This window comes from Mesoplodon mirus (genome assembly GCF_964341445.2).
Source record: "Mesoplodon mirus genome assembly, chromosome: 9".
In the NCBI taxonomy this organism is placed as follows: domain Eukaryota; kingdom Metazoa; phylum Chordata; class Mammalia; order Artiodactyla; family Ziphiidae; genus Mesoplodon; species Mesoplodon mirus.
This window is the reverse complement of record NC_138985.1, coordinates 65,854,091-65,875,350: the sequence shown is the minus strand read 5'-3', so window position 1 is coordinate 65,875,350 and position 21,260 is coordinate 65,854,091. Positions and strand designations below refer to the sequence as shown.

At 38.0% G+C, this 21,260-nt stretch overlaps 1 protein-coding gene across 2 annotated transcripts in view; it reads right to left on the bottom strand.

The window, feature by feature from the left end:
• Nucleotides 1-2,358: 2,358 nt before the first annotated feature.
• SNX10 (sorting nexin 10) overlaps nucleotides 2,359-21,260 on the bottom strand; it is a 76,915-nt gene continuing 58,013 nt past the window's right edge. For both annotated transcript variants that reach the window (XM_082632556.1, XM_082632555.1), the window contains 5 exons: nucleotides 16,159-16,245; nucleotides 12,270-12,370; nucleotides 11,608-11,706; nucleotides 4,638-4,850; nucleotides 2,359-4,182 (listed from right to left, as the gene is read on the bottom strand). In XM_082632556.1, coding sequence (XP_082488682.1) covers nucleotides 4,101-4,182; nucleotides 4,638-4,850; nucleotides 11,608-11,706; nucleotides 12,270-12,370; nucleotides 16,159-16,245 — 582 coding nt within the window. In that variant the 3' untranslated portion in view covers nucleotides 2,359-4,100. The remainder of the gene's footprint in view (nucleotides 4,183-4,637; nucleotides 4,851-11,607; nucleotides 11,707-12,269; nucleotides 12,371-16,158; nucleotides 16,246-21,260) is intronic.

The following is a 21,260-nucleotide window of genomic DNA, read 5'->3' as shown; positions in this document are numbered from 1 at the left end:
CTGAACCAGGAGGCCCCAGGGGGTCATCGGTATTCAAAGCTCCCTCCTGCACCAAACCCACTACCCCAGGCCCCTCTGCATTATTTTATTTTTTATTTTTTTTCAAGCCGCCAAGCTGTCACTCTAACTCTGGGAAGGGGACCTCGCGGTGCCCACGTTCGAGGCAGGTGGGCAGGGGAGGGGGCGCTGCAGGTCGGTGCTGTAAATCCTGTCTCTTTGCGGTTGTTGTTCCCACTCACCACCCGCCGTCCCCCTCCACCCGGGTTTCTCCCCCCCTTTCTTTCCGCCGCGCAGTTGCTATGGGTTACCAGGGCGGTTGCCATGGGTTACCGGACCGAGGCCGACTGGCTCGCTACCTGCCACGCAGTCGCCGCCGCCGCCGGAGGCTGAGCGGCCAGGGCGGGAGGCAGCGGGAGCGCGCGTGTGCGGGCCGCAGCGCGGGGAGTGTGCGCGAGCCGGCCGGGCGCTGCAGCCAACAGGCGGCCCGGGTGCAGCCGCGGGAGCGCCGCCGCCGGTGGGGTGGGGGGCAGAGCTATAAAGAAGGCCCAGAGGTAAGAAACAAGCAAAAACAACCGCAAGTTATGCCCGTGCTGTGCCTCTAACGGCAAAGACAAGCGGTGTGGGGCTTTGGATGGGTCTGCACTTCTCGTCGGGGGAGAAAGGGTATTTTCCTCTTTAGCATAAACCATTTGCATAGTGTCTTTAGACCAGAGTTTAAATTCCTTAGAAAACTGTAGCTTAATTTTTTTTCTCGTTTCCTATCTTTTGAAAACAAGTCTTTGGAATTTTGGAGAAAGAGAAAAGGGTCACTACCAGAGTTTGCGCAGCTAAAATAAATTAGTGTCCAATGCACTGTTCATAACAATGATCTAGAAAAGTTTCCAGCAAGAGTGAAGAGCAATTGTGCCTGACTTAAAGGAACAATGGTGACTCGTTTGTGAGCTGCATATGGCAAAGAATAGAGCCAAAATCCTTTGTAAATACTTCAAACTTAAAGAGATTGTTGCTTATTTACGTCCTAAACTTTTTGAACTCCATTCTACTAAAATGTATTAATTTTTTATGACCTTTATGTGCAAAGGAAACTGTATCTATGCTTTGACTGTCAAACTGCAATAACTAATCTCAGACAGCTCTGTGTATTTGAAAATATGTGTATATATATATTATATATATAATAAAGGTCTACATTACAAACAAAAGCAGAAAATTGTATTGAAATAAATTGTTCCTACATTGAAAAGATGCTGCATTGTATTCATAGGATACCAACTAAGTGATTTAAATATTAAGAGGAAAACTATTTAGAAATAGAATAAACTTTTGTTATTTTTATCTTAAAATTTTAGAGGCCTTTCATGGAAAAGGGTCTTCCTTTATAGCTGAAATACTGAAAACCTTATTTGTACCACAGTAGCTCAATAATGATGACTCCTTAAGGCACCAAAAAACATAAACTGAGTTCAAAACAACATTCAGTTTACTGTTGGGATATAATGGTAATTGTGGCTAGGATAAATGAATGTTTAAATTCTTAGTAGCCATAAAAGAAATTTTATTTTTTTTACCAGACTATAGTAAGGTTATTGCGTATCACTTGTTTGTATTTAATTACTTAGTAAAATGTGAACTAGGCTTAAAAAGTTCCTGCAATGTATTTAATATCTTAAGGGACATAACTACTTAAAGATTAACATTTCTGTTTTTCCTTAGTAATTTTTAAAACTTGAAATTTTGACTAGAATTTAAATCACTTTCTTCCAGGCGAGACTTTAAAAGAAGCCCTAAGTAACAGGTTATTGACTTTCATTGTTGACACCTTTGGGTTATATATAAAACCAGTTCTCAAACAGAACACATAAACTATCTTTATAGGTGAATAAGTGTGCCCTTTAAGAATTAGCCAGGGAAATACAGTTTTTTGTATGTAAATCATAAAGCAACCAGGATTAGAATTCTTTAAATTTGTTACATTTAAAATAGTTTTAAATAAACATCTATGCTATTTGGTTATTTAAGTAATTGTTTTCTTTTTCTAAAGAAAGCTTTATAAAAATATGGCGGAGAAAAATAAGAGACTTGAACAAAACAAGAAAGCCATTGGGGGCTGAAGTTCATTTAAAAATTTCAGCTGCAGGAAATCAGTTTAAAGAAGCCAGTGCTTAGATATCAAAACAACCAAACCAAGGCTAAACCTTAAATGTACACAACTACAGTGAATATGAAACCAAATTTTACCAAAATTATTCACTAAAAATTACTAATCATTCAGAAACACACTGAATTTAGATCTAAGACAGAAGAAATAATATTCTCTTGTATAAAATAAGCGATCCAACAAACTGGAGTTGATTTTTTCATGTTTAATGTGAAAATGAAGATCTCATGAAGTTTACATATCACAGAATTAGGCATTACTTAATATCAATTTTGATAGCTATAGTTACATCATCTAAAAATCACATGACGATTGATGGCACGTTATATGCTTTTCAAAATTGCAGTAAAACAGAAATAACGTGAATGCAAACACGTATTGCCAAGGACCTAGGGATCACACTCAAATGACTGGATGGCAAACTTTACATGTTAGCAAGATAAAAAGAAATTGCTAAATCTTTTTTTCCCCCTGTATTAAAATAATGAGTCTTAGATGACAAAGTAACAAGATCCAAGATACCTTAAATCAAAATATTTATGAAAAGTTCAATAATGTTTTAGAGCAAACAAAAAACAAAAAGGTGAAATTAAGGAGATCATTCGTATTCTAAATTTAATTTTTTCTGTTGGTTCTTAGTTCCAAGCATTTCAAAGACTCTTTAAATAATACTTTTAAACTCCTAGTTAAAATAAAATGAGGTGAGGTAATATTTAATTAAAGCAACAAGTTATACCAGTTATGTAAAAATATCTTCCTGTTAATTTCAGAGATATTTTGTACCATTCAACAAGGACGAAACTTGAACAATTATCTCAAGAAAATGCTGCTTTATCTGAAATTTGAAGTTCAGTATACTTTATCTAAGACATTTAATCTTTGGGCCACTAAAAAAAGAAAAAAGACATTTAATTACTGCTTTATAAAATAAGCATTTATAGATGCTCAGGCAAATGCCTTAAAAGAAAGGACTTTTTAAAAATGAATAATTCTGAAATTAGCAAGTTCATATCCTTTTCTAAATTATGGGAATATTTATTGGCAAAATTTATTAACTTTCATAAGATCCTACTTTTAACTTAAAAAAGTAACAAGCAACTATCACTGACACTGAAAGTTATCTAGTGATAAGAAATTGCACATAAAGTCAGAAAATAAATCATGAACCTATAATTCTAATTACACACAGATAATGAAAACAAATGGTTTGTTTCCAGAAACCATGTGTTAAAGCTGATTTTGGACAATGAAAATGTATTTCTGAATCTATATATTGCAAATATAAGCAAGATGACTAGTGCTATTTCTAGGCTTTTTCTCTAAGATGTAAACATTATTTTAACATGTCTCTCTATTCATAAGATACATTTTCCATTTACGTGTGAAATAGAATACTGGAAAGGTTAAACACTCTTAAAACATTTCAATCAACCACCCCAAAAGTGTTTTCCCAGTGCAGGGGAGGTGCCCACAGAATTCCAGCCGCCTGTCTGAGAGAGGCATTCTGGTCTGTGCCGAAAGCCTTCGTAGCGGCTATGACCATACCTGCTGTGTTTATGCTAACACTGCCCCAGTGATACAAGAAGGAATGCTCTATCTGGATTTCAAATGCTACCTATTTACCTATCTTTTAAAATACAATAAAGCCAACTAGTTTTTTTTTAAACATATAAGTCATTTCATTTGAGGGCAGGATCTTGTTTTACCAATAGCGTGCGCCTATCAAGGAGAATACTGCATTCACTGGCTTTTAGCTTTTTACAGAAGCTTAGCCAAAATAGGACAACATAAAGAGACCACTAATAAACAACACAACGTCTTTACGAATTTAAATACTTAATATGACAGTGAGCTTTAGGTAAGAATATATTATTAGCAAGCTTTCTGCTCTACGACTGGACACAGTTTGCTATTCCTAAAATGGTAACATTAGAATTATTTTTCAGGATTCCTGCAGAGCTGTGCTCATTTTACATCCGTGTGAACTGCTCTCATCACTACTATGTCCAAACCCAGAGGATGAACTGGAAAAGAAGAGAGGGGGAAAATAATAAAAAGAGGAAATTGGTTTTCACAACACACTCAAAGCCTGAGTAACAGAGGAGAACTTTAATTATCTCCAGTCACAGAGAGAGACAGGAAATTTGGACTTTTAATTAGCCATTTGGAGTGCAGTTGGATATTTTTTTAGCTAGATAATTTAAACGCGAATAATTCAAGTCTGACTAAATGAAAGTCACATAATCAGAATGCAGATAATTGAATTTCTACTGCATTCATTAATTCAGTGTGGAGGTGTGTGTGAAGACTACTATGATGAGCTGTCACAGCTCAATAAAATCTCAGTCAATTAATTTTTTCATTATCTTAGTATTACATCAACAAAAATGTGGAGTGTGTGTATATATCTATACACACGCATATGTGCACGATGTGTTATATAAATACGTATACATTAAATCAAAATGCAAGGAAATACCTTTCTGAATCATAATCTATATCATTTTCTTTTTTTCCTTCTTCTTCTTCTTCAGGGAAACGTCTGTTCATCAAGGCAAACTTGTGAATTGCTTCTTCTACAGAGTACTTAGTCTGCCCGGAAACACATGCCTCGATGTCTTCTGAATTCAGATGGCTTTGCAGGAAGAGGTGAAGGCTGCTATCTGAAAGCAGAAGTGCATTCTGTAGGACCCTATGTAAAAGAAAAAAGGAGACATGACCAGTGGACGGGGATGGACAGTTATAGGGTGGGAAAGAAAAAACATTAGAAATGTGCCACTGAAGTAATTTCTCTACTATGGCAAACTTGGCATCAATTACGACTCTGCCTATTAAAGGGATGAAAGCATATGTTAACTTTTATTCCATTATTTGGAAATTTAGGTGAGTAAAAACATGAAGCTAATAGTTAAGAACATCTGTTAAAAGAATAACTTCAAGGACATTTCTTCAATTTAACCATCTGTTATGACCATGTGGATTAATTATGGAAATATTTTGCTTAGATAGTCACAGAATTTTATTCTGCTTTTAAAAAATTTACTGCCAACCAGCATGTCAATTCTGTGATCTTTATTGGCTCGGCTGTCATAAAACATCAAAACTTTCAACAACTATTAAAAACTATATTGAAAAGTCAATAGATTTCTCAGCATGTCTTACATTTTCAAACTTTACAAGGAGGCTTATATACGTGTTCACAAGGGCTCAGTTGAGAGGTGGCTTTTTTGAATACTTAAGATTGACTAGAAATTTCTACAAAATCTTCAGCAGCACTACTTATCTATTTTTAAATGAGTCCTTAAATAAAATTGCTCCCAGACAATTTTACCATATATGTAATTAAAGTATGATAATTTTGTAATAAGTACATACTAGCCTTCCCACATGCAAGATCAAAGTTTACAAAGAGAATACAAATTTCAGCAGGTGCATCAGAACTACATGGAGAATGAAAAACTGCCCTGTAGCAAAATCTGCACGTGCTCAAATTCATATTAGCAGTGAATGTGTCTTTTTCTGAAATGCATGTCAAAGAATACCCTTATATTTAAATAAAAACTGGTTTTCTCTTTTTAGCAAAGATTTTGATGTCGGATAATTTAGTCTCTATTAATAGCTTGATAATGATATAACACAGACACTAAGACCAGATATAGGGGACAAAACTGAAACACTGAAACCCAGGTATAATTCTGTCCAACATGGGATTTTTCATATGGAGATCTATGAAAAATAGAGTAAGTATTTCATACCAAACGAAACTTACTTTATATTCTGCATTTTTTAAACAAGTAATTAGATAAGTAAATCTCTTTTGGCCATTCATATCAATTTACTTAAAATCCAGGGTCACTGGAATATTTCCTTCTCTTCCATATAAAACAGAATTATTTCTTCAAGAAGGCAAGCGTCTAAAAATGTACAGTATCAAAACCAAAATCTAGCTGTCCTCTTTGCTTCAAATAGGCTTACAAATGTAGTTTGAGAAATATTCTTTACTGACCTACTAAAAGGAAAAGGAAAACCTTTGTGCCTTTTTAAAAGGCAAAGTCTCAAGCAAAGCAGTTAAATATTTACACTCCCTCCATGTCCTCTGCCCTGGATGCCCTCAGAAGATGACCATATCACATGATAAAGATTAATTTACCAAGTATAAGGAGTAAAGTAGTAAATCCCTTTTACTACTCTTTGAGATTTATTTTCTACCTTTATAAATGTTTACCACTCTTGTTTTAAATGCTTCAAATCAAGAGAAGATTTATATAGCAACGACCCATTAATATTACCCTGCATTTGCTGTGAAGTTTGAACGGAGTGTTTCCTGTGTCCTTTGTCAGTGGTTTCCTGCCAGTGATGTTACAAGTAACTGTTCATAGGATTATACTTACTGCTTTGTTTCTGCTGGAAATGTATTTTCTTTATAAAATAATGGGTAATCTTTAAAACTGATTTTAGATGGTTTGAGGCATTACACCACAAAAGTAATGAGCACTAATGCCAATGATATTGGACACAAATTCAGTTTAGCTTTATTTCATGTCTAAAGCAATTCTACTGAGCCTTGAACTGGTCACACACTGTTATTAACTTGCTAGTAACCTAACACATGGGTACAGCAAACAAAAGTGATCAGAGTCCAGGTTGATCGGGACCTCAAGGCTACTGTCTTTTTTCTTGAGCTATAATTCAATTTCCAATTTTACTGTGCATTAGACTCATTTCCCAGTGTTTTCTTTTCTGCTTAATACTGCCATCTGGAGGACACACAGGTGAACAGCCAGAGGGAGCCCGGCACACCCAGCTCACGATCCTGAACTGGGAGAAGGATGTTCAGGGAACATCCGAACACCCACACAGGCCCTGAGTTCAAAAACATGTGCCAGGCACAGTTTAGGTTTTTTGAATTGCTTCTGTCTGATTGGCTAAATTTATGCCACCGTACTCCATGGGTATGAGTTTTAAATAAGCAAAAATACTTTTTTATTGTATTTAGGATTTTTATTTTCAGTCCAGTATTTCATTCCAAAATTAAAAATACAAAATTTTTAGAGTGTTTTCCCATCTGGTTCAGTGAGCATAGTTAGTTCATTTTAAGTAATATCTGATTTATTATATATCAGAGAGTGTTGTGACTGCCATAATATTAAACCTTATTTTTACCTTAGTCATACTTGTGCCACATTTTCCACCAACAAATCTAACAGCAGAAAATCAACTTCAAACTTAATATAAAGAGTACTTTGTAAAACAGGCAATAAAATGTCATCTTTATAAGCCTCCATAAAAATAAATGTATACAATTTTCAAGCCTTTATAAAAGGAACAAAAAATAGCCTCTAGAATTTTGAAGGAATTTCTGAAAGGATATTTACAACACAAGTAAAAAGTTATTCCTTTCTCCATACCAACTTTTAAATTAAACAAAGCAAAACCTGTTTTTCCTTGAATTAAACACAGCTGAAAATCTGGTTTTCCTCAACGTGATTTTATTAGGTGTATTATATATTGGTTCAGCTGAGAATATACATAGCTATGCAAAACCATGTAATCCTAACTAAGGATGCCCTGAGTCTACTGAACCCAATATAATGATATGTATACACATCTGTATAGCATGTGGAAGGTTAGCAGTTTGATATAGGAAAAAAAATTAATTCAGCCTGTTTACCTCTTACCATGAGAAAAATAAAACCTACAAATCTTCATTGAAGACACTCATGATCTGTGCTGTGGTGCCCTCTATTGAACACAAAGACATAAAAATTGTGTGTGTGTGTGTGTGTATAAAACTAGCTGTAGTGTTTCCATGGTATCCTTTTGCAAAAAAAATTTTTTTATTCAATTCCTTAAATTTTTAAGAAATACAAAACTGTAATACAAAAGTCTACATTGTACGGTACATGTAGTTATATTAATGGGGGTGGATTCAGTAAAAAAGGAAAGCTGGCTCCCATTTGTGATAGCAATCAAATGTAAAAAATTAGTAGGAATGCCAATTTCATAGTTAGAAACTTACCAACAGAGTTTATCATTTAGTCTATAACTTCTTTTTTCATAACTATTAGTAAAAGTGACTTACAATTTGAAAGTAACTGGGGGTGGGGGGAGACCCCAAAGGGAGAGTATAGCCAAGATTGAGGAAAAATGAATATATCTGAAAAATCTCACAATCATACTGACCAAATTTAGCTAGCATTTAAGAGTTCTAATTATACACCTGCCAGTTCCTGGGATTAATATAGTGCCTCTACCTTTCTTATAATTTCCTTGTCTATAAAACTGAGATGTAACCTGACTCCTAATGTTGTAAGTATTGAGATAAAACATGTAAAAAGCTAAACATAGCCAGTGTTCAATAAAATAGTATAAATTACTCTTATTTGATATCCTGGCAAAGAAACAACTTTCTAATTCCTCTATGAAGAGTGGCCTGGATATGTACTTTGCTATTAATTATGTATTACTTCACAAATGACCTTAAAATGGAAAAAATATATATTTGTATTACAGGCACACACCTGTGCACAGAGACAGCAGCAGTTTGGTTTCAAAGGTCTTGAACATATATAGCGCTCTTAGTTCATAACTTCAAAACTTACCTAAAAACCAAGTTTTAAAAATACTTGCTAAAAATCTACAGCACAGGCATGTTTCACATTTTAATGCTGTGGTGTTTCCCTCTCAAGTTCCGAAAGTGCTCGACAAACAAGGTACAGGCTGCTAACGGTGGCCTTACTTAATGGGTAACCAACAGGGCCTCAGAGGACAGCAAGGTGGGGTCAGGACACAGATGGCTGGCTGAGTTGCATGTCACATCCAGTTTCCCAAAGTGGGCTTAGGCTGGGGTGACAGAGGGGGTGTACCCGGGGCAAAGAGATGCGAGGTTGCTATTTCTACACAAACTAGACAAAGAACATGAAGACTATGCATCAGAATCGGAGGGGCACAGGAAAGACGGTGGCGAGGATTAGAAGGGCCACAGTATTCAGGGCATTTAGGTCAGGACTGAATCCAACCGTGTGGTATTAGACTCCTTACTTCCTTCAGGTTCAAACCACGTAGAAGCACCAGCTTTCATTTTTAATGTGAAACTCATCGCTTGGAGACTAATGTTCACAGACCATAATGGAACAAATAACATCACAAGAGAACTTGGTGTCCATTTCATGATTTGACTTCTGGATGGTAATCCAGATCCAATTTTAATGAATCTAGCCATCCCTGGTATGTATATAGTTGCTTCCCACTAGAATGGAAGCTTCAAGAGGTCAAGGATATGTGTCCATCTTGTGCAGTCCTATATCCCCAGAACCCAGCCTGGTCCAAAGCAGTCACTTAATAAATAGGTTTGCAGAGTCCTTTCCAAGCCATCCTCTGAATGACTTAACTACCCATGAGGTCGGCAATACATGTGTTACATTATTGCATTCTTTCTAGCAAACCAAGGCTCACAGGAATGAAGTGACTTTTCCAAGGTCGAAGAGCCAGAAAACAATCAGAAGCCAAGATTCACAGGAGACCTGGAACCCAGTTCCTCAAGCCCCTGACCCACGACACTTTCCATTATGACCTCTGCATCAAATTCAATCAGAAAACTGCCAAAGGACACAGCATGCCCAAACAACCTCGAGTAACTAAGCACAACCCCTCTGCAGCCCAGTGACCCTCACTCTGGCATGAATCTGGTTGACCAACTGTGCAAGGAAAGGTCATGTTTAAAACAATGAAGTGATTCCTGGTCGAAAAACACATGCCCTGCACTTAACCAGCAACATAAATATAGAGACACAGGCTGTCCTTTGATCTCAAATAAGGAGATTCCTCTACCAAAAACATGTAGCTCCCCGACACTTGTGGGGACTGCAGGATTTGACTAGCTCTGTCCAGGCCTCACTGGCGATGGCCAGTCTGCAGCTTCCCTGAGCAGCATCTGGAACGACAAGCCACTCTGCAAACTTGGCTGCGGGGACCACGTCTTAAGGGAGAGGCCATTAGCCACCTGGGTCCCATACAGACAATTAAAATTGGAGCTATCCCCAAAGGGAAAGGGCAGAAGAAACTTGACAGGGTCTTTGTCATGCCTATGATACCCCAAAGAACACCACTGTGAGGTTTTCCGAGAACCTGGCTCGGTTAATCAATTCTTCTGGTCTCTTGTCATTTTTATTCCTCTGCCTTCTTTTTCTCTACCAACCCTCCCTCAATTTATAATCTTGGATGTTTCTGTATGTCTCCATGACCCCCTCAAAGGAAAAGCATGATATCAATCTAATAGAAATAAATGTTAATATTCATGTGGATACTTAACACCCAAACCCTTGATGAGTGAGCCATATGGGGAGAGGGCAGTAGATTATTTCAGGCTAGCTCAAAGTTACCGTGTAGGAAGCTCAAAAGGAGATGGCTTCAGATCGTGAAGCTAGTAGAAAAAGACAGTTCAGGAGACTGGGCCCTGCCACTAACTGGTGGTCATAGGACTCATCCTATTTCCTTATCTACAAAATAGGAAGATAGAAAAATTAGCTCAAAGCTATTTCATTTAAGTACATTAAAATAATGGCCGATACTTGGATACCACACATTATATGTCAGTCTGTTGTGAGTGCTTTACATTCGTTAACTGATTTAATCCTCTAGACAACCTTATGAAGTAGATACTATTATTACCCCATTTTATAGATGGGCAAACACAGGCACAGAGGAGGTAAAAGACTTGCCCAAGTCCCCAGCTAATAAGTAGCAGAAGCAGGATTTGAACCCAGGCAGTCTGGCCTTAGGGTCTGTGTGCAAACCACTGTGTTGTCCCATGGGATAGGTAGGTATTCCAGCATTCCAGAGTGGAAAAAAAGGGGAATTATAGCAGTGTGAATTCAAGTCACTTTCACTGCAGTACCAACCATCACCAAGGTACCCCAGAGTTAATAACCCACTGAGACTATTCAAACACCAATTAATACTCCCTTATAAACATTCTCTCCAAAGAGTATCACTAAGCTATTCATTTAGAGGAGCTCAGAAGGGTATTAGCAGCCCATCGTAGAGCTGATTTTGGTCTGTCGATCCTAAATGTTGTAAATAAAGAGAATTTCTAAGAAGTGCCTTTTTAATAAGGCACATTTGTTTCCTGGAAAATTTTACTTTTGTCAGCTAAACTCCCAAGCAATTTGGCTCTGCTTTATAGCTTAAGGGAGTATATATTTATTATCTGATTCAATTAGTTTATTGTTTTCTTTCTGGAAAGTTTGGTCCCGAATATGCACTGTGTGATGTGAGCCACAAGATGGCGCTCTAATATAGGAAATGAACTACTGAGAGTCCCTCCAGAGCAGATTACTAGCGTTTTAGAAACAGAAACATTCTCCCCGACTTGATCACAGGACACTCAACTCTTGCAAAGCACTGTGCTCATATCTCCAATCTGGCTGCAAAAGTTTCTGCATACTTACTTTCTGAGGAAATCTTCCAAACCCTGACGGCGTTGATCTACATGCTGGCGATTGTTCATGTTGAAAAATAGGTTTTTAGATGGAAGTTCTGGCAGTTGTCTTATGAGAAAGAAAAAAAATGTTTTTAATCATCAAATTAAGGTGGTTTAGTTACAGAAATCCCTCAAAATGAAAGCAAATTGTGCATGATAATTATCACACAACTATTATATACATATTATATGGTTATATTATATAATCAGGGTGCGAGAAAATCAATTAACTTAAACAAAAAAAAATTTTTAAACATTTTTGAAGACTTTCATGTTGGTATAATCCAAGTGATAAATTTTGATTTCAGATGCAGTAGCCAAAAAAAACTAACTAAAGCTATATATTGCGATCAAGAAGAAAGCCTACAAAATCCTTCCTATTTTATATATCTTAATACATGTCAATTTTTTAATTGAAGTATAGTTGATTTACAATACTGTGTTAGTTTCAGGTGTCTTCCATTGTTTTTCAGATTGTTTTCCATTATAGGTTATTACAAGATATTGAATATAGTTCCCTGTGCTATACAGTAAATCACTGTTGTTTATTTTATATATAGTGGCATGTCAAATTTTAAAATATTGAATATAATAATAAGGTCTCCTTAATATACTCTTTAAATCACTTACACCAGTAATGCATTACTTTGGAGTCTCTGCCTCAGCCACACAAATTCTCTATATCTTCTTCGTACACAGGATGTTTTCATTGTAAAACACATGCTATTGGTCTGTTTAAAGAAAACAAAAAATATAAGCCTCACTTGAGGAAAAAATGCTTTTCTTATATCTATAACTCCCTATATGCCCCCAATATTCATCTAAAGTAGGATTTTAAAAATCAAAAATACATTTGCATTTATGCCAGACTCAAATAGTGCACATAACCCACCAATATAGCATCCATGAAGACAGCTGGGGTGACATAAATGAGCAGTGTTGTCCTGGAGCAAGGAATGACCCTGCACTTCCCTGAGTCCTGAAGTAGCTTCCTGCTCACCTATTAGCACTCCCTTCAGAGACAAATCATAAACATTAAATAAATCCTGAAGAATAAATGACCAATAAGAGCTCAGGGTCATCCACTGCATTCAACCCCATCCATCCATCCGTGGAGAAGCCTTTGGAGATTAGAAACACCTTCTCTTGGTCCTTCACATGACATCACGGAAGCTGTTGTGTCCTTGATATGGCCATCGCCACAGATCACACAAATCACCCAGAATCCTGAAATCACTTTTAAACAAGAGATCAGCATTTCCCTTCTCTACTTAGATGTGCAAGGAAGCGTGATCAAGTAAAAAGAGACATGTGGTGCACAGGACGAGTATGTGCATGGAGGACCCAAATTCCAGTCCTGGCTCTGCTATAAAGCAAGTCACTTAAACTCCAGTTCCCTGAATGGTAAAATGGGGATGAAATAGTACATCCCAATTTCACAGGGTTGTTGTTATTAGGATTGATAATATGCACATGGCAAATGTTATCTCTTAATAGTATTATTAGTGACTAGACATTGGTTTCCTTCCAGCTACCTTAAGGCAAACTTAGAAAAAGCCACCCTCAGAGTCCCTACCCAAAGCAAAACAGCAATGCTTCTCCTCTGGGTAAACACAAGGCTGGTAAATATGTGTGTTCCTCCTTTCTGTAAAACAAGAGACTGGCTTATTTGTCTGTTGGTTTTGTAAGTAGATCTCTATTCTGCCTATTAATTTCAAAATTCTATTTCATAATCTTTACACTGCCAAATGGGAAATTTTTTTGCCCCCAAGATTTATATCATTTCAAAAACTGTTATCAACCTACCACTTAATAAGCACCCAGCCACTGTTTTCCTTGGAAAGTGTCAGGGATGGTGTACATTAGTTCCTAACTGTTCCCATGAAATGTATGGCACAGTTCCTGGTATTCCTGAACTTCCTAAAATTCAAAGAACCTCAGGATACAGGGAGGTTAAGAGACTTGCCCCCAGAATACTTATTGGCCTAAATCTCGTCATGGACGATATGGCAGCAAACGCATTGGATGGAGTCTGTGTCACAATAATAACGTTGTGGGACTTCCCTGGTTGCGCAGTGGCTGAGAATCCGCCTGCCAGTGCAGGGGACACGGGTTTGAGCCCTGGTCCGGGAAGATCCCACATGCTGCGGAGCAACTAAGCCCGTGCGCCACAACTACTGAGCCTGTGCTCTAGAGCCCACGAGCCACAACTACTGAGCCCGCGTGCCACAACTACCAAAGCCCGCGTGCCTAGAGCCCATGCTCCGCAACAAGAGAAGCCACGGCAGTGAGAAGCCCACGCACCGCAACGAAGAGTAGGCCCCGCTCCCCGCAACCAGAGAAAGCCTGTGCACAGCAACGAAGACCCAATGCAGCCATAAATAAATAAGTAAAATAAATTTATATATAAAAATAATAATAATAATGTTGTGTGTGTGGATTTCAAAGCACACCAGGGCCTCCCTCTAACGTGACCCTTAGGGACTCAGGCAGCAGGCCGTTTACTCCAGAATTCGTGCCCTAACAAGGGCTGGGTGAGTATCCTCTCAGTGCTCTCTCCCCAGAGAGAACCAGGCCACTGCAGGGCCTCTTGAACCTCAGGCAGAGGTGGAGTTCAGTTCAACTGCTTTTCATTTCTCTGCTCAGAATCACTGTGCATGCAATAACTGGAGATCCATCTGGTGCCTACACCAGACAAAGGTCTACCTATAAGTCCTTCATTTGCAGGACAAGCTCAGGAGAGGATATATGAAGGACTACCCACCTCGACAGTCCACTAGTTTAAAATTCCAAGTAAATGCTACAACTTCGGAGTTGCCTGGTATCATTTCCCTTGAGGTTAATTTAAGTGCGTTTAACACCAGCTTCTCTACCTGCAAAGCTCTATGGGTACAGCATCTAAGTGAGGGTAACAAGAACTCTCCAGTCTCCCCACCCATTCCTAATCGTACAACAATACGTAGAAGCCTCTTCAGGATCAGGCTACACTGAGATCACTAATTTATTAAGTTCCTCTAAATCTAGTTGCTTGTTTCTGCTATCTATCAAGCCAAGAACATTTACTCATTGTCAATTTATTAGCATCTCAGAGAAACACCAGAGCCGCCACCAAATAACATGTGTCGAACCCATTATGTCTGGGTTTAGATGGACATTTCTGAATTCAAGTCACGTTATTTATGTAGAAGAGAAGGATCTATACTTTCATTAACTCCCTGTAGATAATTAAATTTCATGCCTACTATAAAGTGTGTCATAAGGACCCACAAATTTTTTAGAGGAAGTCAAAAGGCAACTAAAGAATTTCATTTCATTTTCAAATGCTTAGTCTTACATACTTGTATTATAGTTTTCCACACAGAATGCATATCTGGTGTGACCTCATGAGTAAAACCAAAACAAAATCTAAATACAAGGCATACCCTGGCAATGGGCTTCAACACAATCATCAAAAGAAGCAGTTCTGAGTTTTTACTTTATTTTCTAAGTTGGGGAACTTTGAAAGAAAAAAGGGAAGAAAGGAGAAAAAAGAGAAGTTTTGTGGGTGGTATCTGGGTACCCAATATACCAATGTAGCTATTAACAATGTGAAGATCAAAAGATGGCTAAATTTTATCTCACCTGTTCTATACAGTCACAGATAAAATCTGAGCCCATTTCTATGCTCTCAAGAAAAGTCTGGACTAAATTAGACAAAAGAAGTGACTATCTTCATGATCAAGGGCCAATAAACTATATACACCTGTGGGCCAAATCCAGCCGCCACCTGTCTTCACTAATAAATTTTTATTGGAACACAATTATACTCATTCATTTATATATTGTTTACGGCTACTTTCACCCTACAACAACAGAACTGAGTAATTTTGAGAGTCTGTATGGCCCCCATAGCTAAAGGTATTTACTACCTGGCCTTTTACAGAAAAAGATTGCTGACCCTCATTCAAGATAATCAGAGGAGGCGACACACCACACAACACTGTTCAAGAGATTATGATACAGTACTACTTCCAAGTAAAGTAAATCATTTCTAGTTATTTACTTATCTTAATTACTCAGAATTGAGACTAAGGCAAAATAATTCCATATATTCATTTCCTACTTTCCTGTTCTACATGTAAAACACTGCACATCTCTTTTCCAGAGAACTCTACATCCTCTCAAAACCTAAGATTTATCAGGCAATATAGTCTCCAGAAATATGCTATAACAGATCATAAAGAAATACCATTAATGAGCTATAAAAACTCTTTCTGAATTTTAGATGTATTCACATCTTCATACATGAAGGCAATAAACATTAAAATATTAACAAAGGTACAATAAGGAATTCAAATAAAGAACTTTAGGAACCATTGTACTACTTCATTTAAGAGACAGGCACTAATTGTAATCATTCAAATTCAGTTCTTTGAATTCGAAATTTTTTTATAAATTTCAATTATATCATAGTATCCCATCAAATGTATGCTACCTAAAAATTACTATGATTTCTATGGACTATTGACGGCATACTTACATGAATACATATCTCATAGTCAATATAAGAATGCCAGAAGTCCTCCTTCTGAATCCTAGGATCTCGAACCCAAACACTTACAAATTCCTGTAAGGGCATCACAAGCAAAGAAATAGGTTTCAGAATTGCAAATAGGGCTAAGAAGGGCTGAGAGAAATGACTGTACAAGAACAAAGCTGAAATGAGCTTTAACCGATGTGGCTGTAATCCTTTAAAAAACAAGAAGTTAATGAATCAAGCACCACAGGAAGTCTAAAAAACGCTGTTGCCACAGATGGAATTTTTACAATAACGCAAAACCGAGCTGGGTGCACTTGTGGATAGTTTTACAGGTTATGTGAAGGCAATAAGAACAGATACTCTAAAACTGATTTTTAATTTTGCATCATGAAAAATAGGTTCACATTTTTATCAAGTTTTAAAAGTGGCCATTTCTTACTTTCTTCATTTCTCTGAATTAAAACTATAGGCCCTGCCTGATAAATCACTTGCTAGAACCCAAGTAAGAAAGAGTGACAAAGGTCATGTGAAAAGCAAGCAAGGAGAGCTGAAAATGACTTTGTGTGTGCACCCCGACTTCCTGAGAATAAGCACCACTAACTTAGTAATAGAAAGATGAGCACCTTTGACACACTCTTCTATTTTTAAAATATACCTTCCCATGTAGTCAATCATTTCATCTTCATAACAATCTCATGTTATAGATAAGAGTTAGAAAAGTTAAAAAAAAATACAAAGTAGATCATTTTGTTCCTTTTTAAAGATAGTAAGAACAGGAAATAGGGGGTAAAATTTTAAATACAATATTTTTTTTTAAAGTGCTCTTTATTAAATCAGCTTAATTTTAAAATATGAAAACATACAACAAAAAAAGTGTTATGTTTGGCACAACAATTCATTGCTAACTGAATTTCATTTTAAATATTTTAACTTTTTGTTTTGAAAAAAAAGACTTCAGGGCTGAAATTTTAGGCATTTCTTACTGCTTTGCTTTGGCACGTCTGAAAAGCGGGCCGTCAGCGCTCTAGAGCAGCAGAAGAAAAAAGGTTATGAGGTTTTCTGGACAGCGCACCTCCATTCTGTTATGCAGATAATGTAATGAGAATTTTTCAGGACAGAGGATTAAGAGAGGAGGAGAAAAATAGTCCACATTCCCTTAAATCGCTTTTGCCACCTATCAAGTTCACCATTTGGCCATTTTTTCTTAAAAGCGTATTCTAAATTATAAGAGGGTCTATAAAGACAATTGTTAGTAAGAAGGCCTCTTACATATAGTGTGATTGGGTCAGGGTAAAGTAGATCCTGCCCAGAGGTGGAAATGAAACAGAACCCAGGCACCCTGCCCTTAGTGCGTGTGTGTGCGTGTGTGTGTGTGTTCATTTTCCCAGAGTGCTTTTCACACATCCATAGTTCTTAGAAGGAGTGAATCAATCACCAATGAATCAATGAACAGAAGGACAGACAGGTCAGGAATAGGAGAGAAGACCAGAATCCAGGGTAGACCACAGCTAACCCTCCAAATGCCCCCAACACACTCAGGGCAAGGCAGAATGTTGACAAGGGCTGACAAGGTTATCCTACCCCCGTGAAGCCAGCCTAAGGGAGAAGGCTGCTAGTCATCAGGCCACATGTAAGCCACACTCCCTCACAGGGTGCTGGCAGCTCCATTTTTCCACTGGAGAGGCAGAAGTTCTTGAATATCTCACAGGGGAAATTAAATATTTCCAACAGCTCAGTGTTCCATATTAACAGTAGAAGATATGCACCTGTTACTGAAATAGTGGGCCTCCACTCAGGTTAAACAAAAATGAAAAGACAAAGAAATGCATCTGTCAATTTTCTACAAACCTGTCATTTAAAAAAAGGTTTCTGAACTAAAATTATAAAATCCACAGTTACCACAGCATCACAGACCCCTTGAACACTCAACATGTTATTAATTGAAGATGGCAGTAATGACAAATAGTTCTCAAAAAAATCAGGACTTTTTCCCCTGTATTTGTTCACTACTGTCTAACTACTGACATCTACACTTTGAGTAACATGCCCCTTTTCATGGAAAGAGCACTGAAATTGTGGTCACAAGACCAGGGGTAAATTCTGGTTCACTTACTTCCTAAATTATGAACTTATTCACTGAGCCTCCGTTTCTACATCAGGAAAATAGGAATGATGCCTGTCCGGCCCATCTCAGCTGTTGGTTAGGAGGATCATATAAAAAATACCTGTGAAAGCACTGGGAAAATTTTCATTAAGTGCTACATGACAGTCAACTATTATTATGTAGAAAGGAAAACGCTTATAAACCCAAAGCACAGAGGTCTTCCCATAGACCTTGGCAATAAGCAATTCAGAAAAGCTAATCCGGATATATATCTTTTTTTAAGTAAAAATTTATTAATTTAAGAATCGAGTTGCAAACACTTTAATACTGTAATTTTTCAGTGAAAGGCAGAGTGACCTAAAGATTTCACAGAAATTGCTTGGAGCAGGCCCCTCATAATATCTGTAAAAGGAATGAACATCATAATGAATACTGTAGATTCTAAAGTAAAGAATCTACTTTCCTCATCTTAGTGGATTGTAATTCTTGGATTGTACCATTATTATTACTCATTATGACTAATCTTTATGTAGGAAAGATATGTTGAAAACATATTCTAAAGTCATGCTGGAAAAAGAAACTCCTAAGAACATAGCAATGCACTTTAAATGAACACTCAAAATTAACTGTGGTGCTAAGGCTCCAAATGCTTTTTCAATCCTGAAAATCTTTAACTTGGTTGAAGCGCTAAATGGCGAACTTTCTTCCTTCTCGTTCCCTTCAACGTTGCTGTTGCCCTGAGAGCCATCCCAGGCTGCTGTTCTTCACACCCTGTTAGGATTCCAGGATGACTTCATCCAAACATATGGTTTCAAGTGCTCAGCGTGAGCTGATGATTCTCTCTCCATCCCAGTCCAGGCATCTCCCCACATATCCAGCCTCCTGCCTAGACAGCTCACTGGGAAATCCCACGAGCACAAAGAGTCCACACCCTTCCCACATCCTCCTCCCCATCTCATCCCCAGCAACCCCAGCCAGAAACCCAGAGCCCCCGGACTTCTCTATTTGACTCACTGACCGCATCCTCCAGATTCACCCTTCTTGATCCACCCACAACTCTATTCCCTCTGTGAGTGCTTTGACCCAAGGACTGCTTGCCCAACATTAATGCAGGGGCTGCTAATTGACCTCTGGGCCCGTAATTCATCCCCCACACTAAAACAAGAATGGTTCCAGAGCACACATCTAATGATGTCATTTTCCTGCTGAAAATCCTACAAAACCTGCCCCATAACCTTCAAGATCAAGTTCAAACTCTGTAGTTAGCACAATATAGCCTTTCATGATTTTCACTCTCCTTATCTCCAAAGGCGAAGCTTACATCCCCATACACAACATGCAATTTCACACCTGCATGCCTTTGAACATGCTGTTCTCTGTGCCTGCACTGCTGTCCTCACCCCAGTTTCTGCTTTTTCCTTCATCGCCATCATCTGGTTCTTTCTTTTATTTTCTGCTAACTCCAATCCATTTTCCAAATGCAACTCAGTCTCTAGAAATCCTTCTGGAATTCCTCTGGAAATCCTCAGATTCACCCAGTCTGACTCATTTGACTCTACTCCAAGCCCCTACCGCCTCTGGGCAGACCTTGGGCATCCTCCCTCTTCACCATGCCTTACTGCACTGTAATTACCTGCAGGCCTCCTCCACTAGATGCTAAGCTCCTTTAGGGTAGCTTAGGCTGTCCAGCATGACTTGAGTGCCTGGCACACCCAATGCAGTCCATTAATATCATTTAATGAATAAATGCATGCCTGCAGGAATAAATGAACTGGCTTCAGGAAAAAAAAAAAAGATGAGATCAAACTTCAACTGAAATAAAAACCTCATCCACTTGGGTTCTTGGACTCCATGAATTAATGATAAGTTATTTAGCAGCTGGTCTAAAGTTTATCTTAATTTAACAAACCCCTTCCTCTAAGGGTGTGCCAATTTAACAGCACATGGCTACAAGAGCAATGTTTAAGGTCTATGAGAATCAACTGTTTTCAAGCACCCTAAAGAATTCCAGAAGCACCTATTTACATAGAAATAATTGAAAATCATTCTGAGAGCGCCAATAACTTGAGTCCCCTAAGACTTGTACCAGACAACAATTTGTTTGCATAGTTGGAGTTAAAATATGTACTTGAGGGCTTCCCTGGTGGCACAGTGGTTGAGAGTCCGCCTGCCGATGCAGGGGACACAGGTTCATGCCCCGGTCTGGGAAGATCCCACATGCCACGGAGCGGCTGGGCCTGTGAGCCTGTGCGTCCGGAGCCTGTGCTCCGCAACGGGAGAGGCCACAACAGTGAGAGGCCCGCGTACCGCAAAAAAAAAAAAAAAAAAAAAAAAAAAAAATGTACTTGAAAGTAATAAAAGTACATTTATTTTAAAATATTCTATAATTCAGATGGGCCCCCTCCCCTAATCTGCAATTAGTAGGAATTAGTGAAGTTTCACGATACTTCCAGCTACGAATAGCACACCCAGGAAGCCAAGGTTCACCTATAATCTCTTAATTAGACGCATCCCTCATGATGCTGCCCACCATCCTTCAAAGGAATGTTGACAGCCTGTCAGCCACAAAGGACAGCTCCAAGTTCCATAACTAGAATCATATGGATTTCCTATGAAAATTGCTTCAGTAGCAGCAGTTAGTCAATTTAATAACCTTATTAAACACTTTAATGACTTCTTGGGCCTAATGATTATATCCAGTATGAAGGAAGAAGTCAGGCAGAGTAGAATTAAAAATTTAAGCTAACTGATCCCTACTGTTCTCCATGTGAAAACAAATTTCTGAAGAAAGAGAACTGCACTCTTTGAAAGTCTAATTCCTGTGTTGTCTTATAATCATCACTCTTCAATTTCAGTGTACCCCCTTCCCTCCCCAACTCCCACCCCAGGTTCAACCTTTATCCATTTATCCATCTACCTCGTCTTTTCTTCCTTAGCCCTGATATATGAGAATAAATCAACAATAAAAATAACCATACTGAACAAGGCATGTACATGT